Source organism: Eumetopias jubatus, unplaced genomic scaffold (assembly GCF_037043125.1).
Source record: "Eumetopias jubatus isolate StellerSeaLion01/CBP00866 unplaced genomic scaffold, mEumJub1_p1.0 scaffold_1, whole genome shotgun sequence".
NCBI lineage: Eukaryota > Metazoa > Chordata > Mammalia > Carnivora > Otariidae > Eumetopias > Eumetopias jubatus.
Window position 1 is genome coordinate 214,401,202 of NW_028274807.1, and position 10,527 is coordinate 214,411,728.

The 10,527-nt window shown below is 63.4% G+C and overlaps 1 protein-coding gene across 1 annotated transcript; it reads right to left on the reverse strand.

Annotated features, from left to right (window-relative positions):
• Nucleotides 1-3,789: 3,789 nt before the first annotated feature.
• Nucleotides 3,790-7,358, reverse strand: LOC114203889 (neurturin-like). The gene is given in 4 exon segments (XM_028097166.2): nt 3,790-4,154; nt 4,156-4,179; nt 4,181-4,289; nt 7,190-7,358. Coding segments are annotated over 4 exon segments (588 nt in total). The 3' UTR covers nt 3,790-3,868.
• Between the last annotated feature and the right edge of the window lie 3,169 nt (nt 7,359-10,527).

Here is a 10,527-nt window from a genome sequence, read left to right on the forward strand (position 1 = left end):
TCAACTCCCGGGCACTGGGGAAGTCTGGGAAGGGCTGGGAGGGGCAGGGTCAAGGTGGGAGCTGAGAGCCTTGGGACCTACCGCAGCCCCCTGGGGACCCCTCCCCAGATACAGAGGCTGTGCCGCCTGACGGCTGGGGAGCCTGGGCTCTGGGGTTGGGATTCTGGCTCGGCCTTGTCTCCCGCCGAGTCACGTGCCCCCAGTGTGCTCACCTATAAACTGCCAAAAACCAACAGTGCCGACCCCAGGGCTAACGAATGTCACTTTGGAAACCTAGGTGTGGCCACAGGCGTGGGCTGTCGTGTTTCTCCTCAGTGATGCTCTCTCCACTGTCCCCCCACACACACACTCTCTACACAAGTTTTACCTAGCTTTCGAGAACTCTCTGCATCTTGACTACATCACAGAGAAGCTGTCCATGGAGATCCTCCTGGAGGAGGCCTCCTGGGGGCCTGCACCATACCGTGGTGCTGGGTCCGAGCAGGAGGAACCACAAGAAATTCCTGCCTCCCGATGCCTTCTTCCACATCAGTGACTTCCAGAGCCCCAAGGAACTGGCCCAGTACCTGCTGCCGCTGGACAAGGACCACACCCTCTACCTCGGCTACTTCTGCTCACGGGAGACCCTGCGGCCTCCATCCTTCAGCAGGGCCCTGATGTTCTGCAAGGCTGCTGGCGGCTGCAGGAGGATTCCCCCTACCCGGCGGTGCCCAGCGCAGCCTCCTGGTTCACGTGAGCTGGCCAGCCTGGGGTGTGGGCTGCTCCAGACACACCTGCTGGGGACCTCACTGCCAGGGTGGTGGCTCACTGATTGCTGGGGAGCTCACTGAGCTGGGGCTTCCCTTACTGAGCACCTGTGTGGCCAGGAGATCAGCTCTAAGGGATCCTACCTCCCAGGAGCCTCACCTCCGGGGGTCTCACCTGCTGGGGACCTCGGTTGTTGGGGACCTCGCCTGCCTGGGGACTCACCGGCCAGAGGAGGGGCATCCCCACCTGCTGGGAATCTCACGTGCTGGGATCTCATTTACCTGGGACTTCACCCACCCGCACTATGCTGCCAGGACATCGGCTCTAGGGACCTTACCTGCCAGGGGCCTCACCTCCTGAGGGGCCTCACCTTCTGGGAACCTCGGCGGTTGGGGACGTCACCCGCTGGGGATCTGAAACAGGTCATCTAGCCTCACGGGGACTCACTTGCTAGGAGCCTCACTGAACTGGGGTGTCACCTGCTGCACCCCTCACCCACTAAAACTCCCCTTGGGGTCCCACTCACTGGTGAGGGGTCTGCTAGATTTGCTTGTGGTTATCATTGCTGTTGCTCACTGCCCGCAGGGCATGCGGAGGGACGATACTGGCACCATTCTCCGGATGGGAATGCTCCGAGGAAAACCGATGTCTTCTCCCTTATTTTAGAACAGCGGTTTGCACCCAGGGCGACTCTGCCTGCCCGGGCACACTCGGCAAAGGCTTGGGAGGCTCGTGCTTGGCACAGCTGGAGATGGGCTGAGAGCATCCAGTGGGTGGGGCCCAGAGATGCTGTTCAACAGCCCACAGGCCCACGTAGGCCCCCCAAGACCAAGAATGGCCTGGGAGCCTATGTCAAGAGGTGGAAAAACCCTGGAGGCCAAGCCCCACGGTGGGTGGGGGTGGGGACCAGGCTGTCTGGGGGTCCGTGGCAGGGCAGGGCTGGGACAAGTGTAGAGGGAGGGCAGGGACTGCCCACGAAGGAAGGGGAGGAGGGCAGAGTGGGGTGCTGAGCACGTGTAGCGCTGAGAGTGTGTGTGACAAATGCTGACCATGGGGGCTTGGAGCGAGAACCTGGAGAGAGATCCTACTGGGTGTGGCCAAACACCATGTGGTGTTGCACATGAGAGGGGACATTGAGGGGGTCCCTCCTATTGTGCAGTTTCGACCATGGGTGACGACTGAGTGTCTAAGCATAGCGGCCGTGTGTCCACGTATGATCGGACCTGCTAAGCCCATGTAGGTGTCACACTGTGTGTGTGTGTGTGTGTGTGTGTGTGTGTGTGTGCTATGGCTTGGCCTGCACACGACCCCAGCCCCGGGGGTGTGTGGGGGCAGCCCCAATGTTTCTGCCCCAATGTTCTGGTCGGCTGGGCTAGCACACTGTGGTTGGGATGTTGGAACTGAGCCAGAGACAAGGAAGCCCAGGTCCCAGGAGACCCTGAGAGGGTGCACAACACAAACACCTCAAACACACACACACACACACACACACACACACACACACACACAGGTAGTCAGGCTTCAGGGACCACAGACCTGGGCTCCAAGATCAATTTTCCCAGTTGTGGGCTGAACAACTGCCTCCGTGGCTCAGGGCCATCTGGGATGGGGAAATTGAGGCTTGGCTTCTGCCCCAAGGAGATGGGGACAACAGCTTTCCTGCCACGACTGGGCTGAGTCAGCCCAAACAGAGGAGGAATCCCCTACCCCAAACCTCAGAAGACTCGGGGGAGTGGGGACCCCAGACAGCCTCAGCCCTGAAACTTCCTAACAAGCAGACCACCTGTGGGCCGGCGCCTGGCTGCCCAGCCCTGCTCACAGGACTCCCGGGAAGGCCTGCCTGTTAGCTGCCTCAAGTGTCTCCAGCTGCAGCCGGGGACCAGGGACCAGGGACCAGGGGACGCTTCTGCTGGGCTGCATGATCCTACCTGGGGCAGCTGCTGATCTGGGCCCTCCAGCGTCGGGATGGGGACTGGGGCTGGGAGGGACATGGTGTTGAGACGGTGGCCCTGAGCTCAGATGTGTGGGAAAGAGGGGAGAGGGCCAGTCTAGCGGAACAGTGAAGGAGGGAAGGGGCTCTTTCCGTGGGAGCCTCCGTGGAGTTCGGGGTGAGAGGAGAAGAGAGGGGACCCTGCCCTCAGGAAAGCTGTCTCGGGTGAGAGGGGCATGCACCCTCGAGAACCCCACTCTGAGGTGCAGGAGGGGAGGGTCCATACCCACTGGCCTCCAGGCTGTGGGCCTGGGGGCAGGGCAGTGGCCCCCTGCCCTGCCCCTCCTCAGACCCTGGGATGTGCGGACCCCTCCCCAGGGTCTGAGAACCCAACCCCCTGCGCTGTCTTGGGCCTGCCAAGCGTCAAGGTGACACCGCTTTTTCTGTCCTCCGCGGGGACGCGTCGTAAATCCCCCCAGGAGCTCGGGCCAGGGCTTTTATGGGCCCGGGACCTAGGTCCCTGAGGACCCGGCTCTGCCCCAAGCAGGCGCCGCTTTCGGGCTGGACAGGGCTGGCGCCCGCCCCAGACCTATCCCCACAGGGAGATGGGCAGCGCACATATATTTTTAGCTAGCGAAAGGAGATAGTGGCTCGGTGGCGCTGGACGGGGCCTGAGGAGGCCCTTTCGGGGAGGGAGGCCTGGGTCCATCTGGACCTCAGACTCGTCATCTGCATTTGGCTCCCTCTTCCCATCCGGAAGCTCACCTTACGGGGTGGTGGCCGTGGGACACGTCAGGAAGGGGTACAGGGACCCGCAAGAAAGTGGGAAGGACGGCCCCTGCCGACATTCCTCCCACTCACACCGATTTCCTTCGTGTACCACGGGAAAAGGACCGTCTCTGCGCCCACCAGCTGGTACCTGCCCCGTCCCCCTCTGCCCAGTGGAGCTGGCTCCCCCACCCCACACAGGCTCGTGTCCCTCCGAGAGGTGGGCACCCCCGGAACGCGGAATCACGACCCAGGATCCATTTTCCACACTTTATCTCGGTGCAGCTACTGGAGAGTCCCGAGGCCTGGAGGGCACCTCCTGCGCACGCGCAGTCTGCCGGCCGCGGACCTTGCCAGGCGGGACGGTGGGCGCCGCGGCGCGGGGGGCGTGGCCGCCGTCTCGCCGGGCCCGGTGAGGTAGGGTCAGACGCAGGCACACTCGCGCGCCGACAGCTCGTGGACCGTGTGGTAGCGGCTGTGTGCGTCCAGGAAGGACACCTCGTCCTCGTAGGCCGTCGGGCGGCAGCAGGGCTGCGCGCGCACCCGCTCCCGCCGAACGCGCCGCCCCTGGCGAAGCCGCCGCAGCCCCAGGTCGTAGACGCGCGCAGCCGCCTCGCAGGCGCCTGCGCAGTAGCGGAACAGCGCCGTCTCGTCGGACGCGTAGCCCAAGCCCAGCTCGCTCACGCGCATTTCCAGCTCGCGCAGCCCGCGGCCGCGTCCCCGATCGCGCGCGCGCGCCTCCGCCGGGGCCCCGCCCGACGGCGCGGACGCGGGGGCCTGCCTGCCCAAGGCGTCAGCTGGCGCAGCTCCACCGCGTCCGGGGCGCCCTGCAGCAGTGCACGATCTGCGAGGAGAGAGAGAATGAGAGAGAGAGAGAGAACCGGGTGGGTCGGTGGCTGGCTGGGGGGAGAGCCCCCGACCCCCGTTGTTCCGCTCGGAAAACAGCCCCTTGCTAGCGCACCCTCCCGACACAGCTTCTCAGCTCCCTGCTACATTCCCAAGCATGTTCCCTCTCTGGGCGCCGTGGGGGATGCCTGTGCAGAGCCCCCGCGCTGGAGCCCCATGACTCCCAACAGCCCTCTCTGGACCGTACCGCTGTGGTGGACGCTCAGAACCTGGCTCGTCCTTTCCGGTGCCCCCGAGCGCTTTCCAGCCTGCCCCACGCTGAGCTGAGCTCGCCCCCGTGTCTCACTTCCTATGGTCGTCCCCACGCCCACATTCTCCGTGGACCCTGACCCTTTGTTCTGCTTTCGCTGAGCTGCTCCCACCTCTTTGCAGAAAAGGAAGGGAGGGCTCAGCTGGGGCTGTAGTGATCCAAATCCCTGTGCCCGTGGGCCCCCAGCTGGCCCCACCCCTCTGCTGGGATGCCCCGGGTAACTGGCACCCCCTTTGTGACCAGTGTTGGGGAGCTGCATCCCATGCTTCAAGCACTCACTTGTTGGTTGAGCTGATAATGAGTCTCCGGCTCACTCTTTGGGGGCCCCACCCGATGCCCCCCACCGTGTCCCTCCTGCTCCCCCGCATGCTGGGACTGATTTTCTTCATGCACAGTATACCAAATCGGGGCGTTTGGGCTGTTCAGAACGCGCAGAGGATAACACCAGCAGGCACAGAGGCCTGCACGTGAGGACCGTGGCGGGGAGGCAGCAGGGAATGTCACGGCCTCCCCCGTGTTACAGGTGAGACAACGGGCATCCATTAGGGCAGAGACTGGCCCAAGGCCACAACACTAGCAGGTGGCAGAGCGAGAGACACAAGCCCGAACAGCCTTGTTCCCGCCTCCATCGTGTGCCCAACTTTGGCCCACGGCCAGTCCTCTGCTCCCACGGTTGCCAGGAGGTGCCCGGAGTCACAGATTCCCAGGGCCCCGGAGCCTAAATTTATTTCCCAGGCGGCTGGGCTGCCCCAGTACTCTGCAGCCTCGGGAGAGCCTCGTAGACATGCCAGTGGCAGGTGGCGCTGAGAGTGGAACTGCAGGCAGGGGCTCCCAGTCTCTGAGCAAGTGGCAGGCATGCCTGTGGTTGGGAGAGGAGACCCTGAGTTTATCGCCTGCATGCCCCCAAGGCTGGCACCCCTGGCCCTCAAAAGAAATAGCTTACAGGGAGACGCCAGGGTGAGGGTGTGTCCGTTTCCACAGGGGGTCTCAGGAATCAGACAGACCCCAGTTGTGAGCCTTGCTCTGCCACTTTCAGCCCTGTTTCACTTCAGGCAGGTGATGGTCCTGCTCTGTGCCTCAGTTTCTCTGTCTGCTCAAGGAGCCTTGCAGACAGTTCCGCTCTGGCCGAGGCCGGGACAGTGGAAAGTGGGCATCAACTGAGCAACATGTTCCCAGTTCTTGAAGTCCAGGGGCAGGACTTGGTGGCCAGCACCGTCTGCTCTGGGGTTAGGTTCCAGCCTACCTCACTTATGGTGCCTAAAATTCCATGTCGTGTGCCCGCCCCTAAGGTATACATCTACACAGATATTCGGGGGGCGGGGCGGGGCGGGGGAGGATGCCAGATAAAGTACAGATGCCCAGTTACATTTGAATTTCAGATAAACAGTGAATAATCTCTTGGTATATGTGTCCCTGCTTCCCTCCAGCAGGCCTGGCCACCTGCACAGGGTCTGGAACACAGAGATGAGATCAGCAATAGCCCCCCGCACACCCCGATCCGCACCCCGATCCCCACCCCCGCGCTCCCACCGTCCCAAGCCTGAAATTCCACCATCAGCGCGTTGGTCTCAGGACCTAACACTAGGACACTGGGGGGATCAGCGGCCACTCCCTTCCCTTCGTAGCGACTGTGCCCAGGGACAGGATGCAGGGTGGGCAAGCACCCGCCCAGGGGCCGAGACCCCTCCTGCTGACCGAGATCCCACCGTCGGTGTTGTGCCCAGGTTCTAAGCTAGAACTAGGCTCCCCCCCACCCCGCCCCGGATTTCTGGAACCCAGTGTCTTGGGAAGGACTTTGCCGCCTTCAGGAGGAAGCGGCGGGCGGAAGTGGAGCCCGTGCCTGAGGCCACCCTTGTCCATTGTAAGGACAAGAAAGGAGGATTGTGTGGGCCGGCGGGACGGGCGCGGACTTGCACACAGGCTGCACGCAGCGCAACCCCGCGGGCGCCATGCACGCGCCGCGCCCGCGCCCCCACCTCGGTGGGCGGCGCGGCGCCCGCGTGGACACGCGCGCGCGCACAGGAGGTCGGGACCGCGCCCTACCCCGGGCGGGCAGGCGGGGCAGCGGCCGGCGCCAGGGAGGAGTGGGGAGTTGGGCCGCGAAGGGGGCGTTTCCACATCTCCACCGCAGGGCCTTTTCCCGCGTCCATCTCTCCCAACCTTGTGTCTGTCTGTCTCTGTGCGTCTCTGTCTCTGTTTCTCTCCCCATTTCTACGTCTCTCGGGGTCTCCCCTTCCCCCTCGGTCCCTGTCCACGGGGCAGGTCAGTGGGGACTCGGATCCAGCCTCCCTGTCCCACATCACGCGCTGCGCATGGGAGCCCCCCGGGGGGGATGCCCAGATCTAATCTCCATCTGGATCCCTGGCCCCTCAGGGCCAGAGCCTAATTCCTCGTGACAGCTGAGCCCAGAGACCCCCAGCTCCCAGCGATCCCCCCCCACGACCGCTTGCCACCCCTGCCAGGTCATTGGGGGATTTGCACCCTCTCCTCACCCCATCCAAATTAAGCCTCTGTGGCCCCTGCATGAAATTCCACCGTGTGGCCGCCCCTGTATCGGGGCAGCTGACCCACGTCGGGGCCCGGCTTACACTGGGCCAGGCGGGCGATCCGGGCGTCCAGGGTGCGAGGCGGCCGGCGCAGTGGGGTCAGCGAGGGTCCCAGGTGGTGACTGAGGAGCAGGCCGTCCCGACACATCCAGATGGAGAGCACCGAACTGCAGAGCACCGAGGCCAAGGCTGCCGCCTTCCAGCGCTGCATCCTCGGCCTGCGGGCACGCGATGGTCAGCCCCACGGCCTCCGTCTGTCTGTCTGTCAGGCAACAAACGGGAACAGGGCGCTGGGCCAGGCACCGGGGACACGGTGCGGCCCCTGATTTCAAGCCACTTCTGCTTAATGATCAGTAATAACGTAGACATGATTCATCAAGGAACCCTTGAACAAGGTTGCGAAAAAATGCTGCCCAAGAAAGGGGTGGGCACTGTGCCAGGAGTAGCAGGGGACCCACCCCCATCTGGGGGGTCCCAGAGTGCTTTTCTGAGGATTGATGAAAGTTGAGCCTTGACCAAAGGTAGGAGTCGGCCAGGCACAAGAGAATGGCAGCTCAGGCAGGGGGAACAGCCGGTGCAAAGGTCCTGAGGCTGGATTAAGGTTGGCCAACGCAGCTAGGAGGCTGGAGTGGCCAGAGCCCAGTGAGCTTGGCGGGGGTCGGGGGGGGGGGGGCAGCCTGGAACTAGGTGAGGGCGCTCCCAGCAGGGGGCACTGTGGGACTGGGGCATGGAGAAGAGAATGTGCTCTAATGTGTTCCTAACATATTGGGGCCCTTGGGAGTGACGTCCTGCCCCTCTCTGAGCCTGGGTCTCCAGAAAGAGATCAACTGATGCCCGGAAGCGGGCATCGATGGACCAAAGCTGCCCTCGACCCACCACCCCCAGGCCTCTGCTCAGGCCGGTCCTCCCACCCAGCACATTCTCTTCTCCTCCTCCCCACTCCCCTCCCCCTCTCAGTCTCAGCTCGGAGGGCGTCTCCCCCAGGAAGCCTTCTCTGGCTGCTCCTACCCGCGCCGTCCCCCCTCCCCAGTCCCGGGTGGGCGCAGGTGTGCACCCTCTGGGCCACCACAATGGCCTGAGCTTCTCCCGATGAGGCACTGGTGACTCAGTGCTGGCACCGCCGGTGCCTAGCCCGGCGCACTGGGTGCACACAGTAGGTGTTTCGTAACGCATGCGCACTCCCGCCCACCCGGTCAGAGCCCCTCCCGCCGCCGGGCGCCCCCGCCCGGGTTTACATTCCCGGGCCTGGCAGCCCAGTGGCGGCCCGCGCGGGGCCTGGCGGCCTGCCCGGTGTAAACATTTACACAGAGCATTGAAAGCCGCGCTGGATGCCGGTCAGCGCCTGGGCTCGGCCGTGGGGTGCCGGGCGCCCCCACGCGCGCCCCTCGGGCGGCTCCGGCTGCTGGCCTCTGTGCCGAGCCGGCATTTGCGTGCGATTTGCATTGCAGTTTTGCATGGACCCCGCACTGGGGGGTTTGGCGCCTTGGGTCTGGAACCGCCTCTCCCCCCAGCCACCCCCCTCCCCGTTGGAAGCGCTGGCGCAGGACCTACAGCCGCCAGACAGTAGCCGGGGACATTTATTAAGCGCCTGCTGTGTACCAGACCGGGTGCCGAACCCACGAAGGAGGCAGCATGATCTCCATCTTACAGCTGGGGAAAATGAGGCACAAAGCAGGTAGGGGCTTATCCAAGGTCACAGCTAGACAAGCATCTGGGATTCGAACCCGGTTGCAGGGGCTGCGCTGTGCTTGGCAGCCTTGGAGTCCCTCTGAGGACTTGCCCGGCTTGGGGGTGTTTGGATAGGGCCGTTTTGGGGACTGCTGGTGGCGCTGGCAGAGAATGAGCTCCCCCACACGGGAGCGTGAGAGAAAGCCGGGCCAGCCTGCAGATCGGAGGGCACTTGACCGCGCCTGGCGTGCTGCAGGAACACTGGTGGCCCATGCGGCTGGAACAGAGTGAGCGAGGCGGAGGGAGGGGGAGGGGAGGCCGGGGAGGGGCCCCGCCCGGCCAGGTCACGCAGGGCCTTGGGGCCGCGGGGAGATCATCTCATTGTCAAGCTTGTGCAGCAAGGGGAGGACAGCCCCCGAAGTTGTCAGGTGTCCAAACCCGCCCCTTGGCTCTAAAGGAGCACCTACTTTATGCTTTGGGGGCACAGAGCCCTCCCTGCACGCCCAGCACCCTGTCTACTCTCACACCCACGTCCTGCCGGGGTGTGCCTCGGTTTCCCTGTTCGGCTGGAACGAGGCCCCTGCACCGCGCCAGGCTCTGGTCCTGGGTTTCCGCTGAGGGCTTCGCATGGGGGCGGGGGGGCTGAGAGGCCGGATGGGCCCGGAGACGGCCTGGCCACGGGAGCCCCTGGTGTCTGTCCTTGGAGCCGCAGACCCCCCGGAGCTCTGATGGGGGGCAGGAAAGCAGAGGGCCAAGGGTGGAGGGGGCCCAGTAGGTGCGGCTGATAAGCGTCTGTTAACAATGGGCCTTTCAGTAAGGGGGTCACCCAACTGGTTTGTCTGTGGCACGGACCTGACCCAGAGGGGTGCTGCGGGGTGTGGCGCGCGGCGCGGGGAGGGGGCCCGGTGTGCACCATGCGCGTCTCTGGGTCCTGGAGGCCCCTGGTCCTGGGAGGAGGACTCACAGCACACGTGGGGGCGCACAGTCACTCGCACTCGGCCTTCTTGTCCTCGGTCACACACTTGGGTGCTCTCACGCCCCTGCGCACCCGGACCGTCCTGCACCCACACCCCGGGACACGCTGTCGCATGCACGCTCCAACACTGTCCCACTTACACTCCCTGTTTTCATACTCACCAACTCCAACTCGACGGGGCTCGCACACTGAGGGGTTTTCCCACGCACGTGGGCATTTTCACACATGCTGGAAACACCTGCACGGGTGGGTGTTCTCGCACGTCCATCCATATAGGGGCACACTTACGCACGAGGTCACTGGCACACTCGGACGCCCGACATTATCTCATTTACGTCCTGAAACATGATTAAACGGACACACTGGAACTCAGTCACACGCAAACACGTCAGCAGTAGCAGAGCCACACACTGATGTCCCCCCTCACATACAGGAGCACTCACACCTGGGCATATTTATCCTCACACTCACATTATGACCCTTGAAGATGAGGATGTTCACACATCACTGTATTCCACAAACTCACACTGTCATACTTGGGCATTTTCCATGACATTCACACGCTGTTACACGTGAATAAGTGGATTTTAAAAAGTGCCAGGATAATTAACATACAGCATTATATTAGTTCGGGTATACAATATAGGCATTCGACAATTCTGTACATTTCTGGGCATTAGGATCCCCATGCCCTAAATCCTCCATCTCCCTACCCCTCTGCCCTCTGGTAACCACC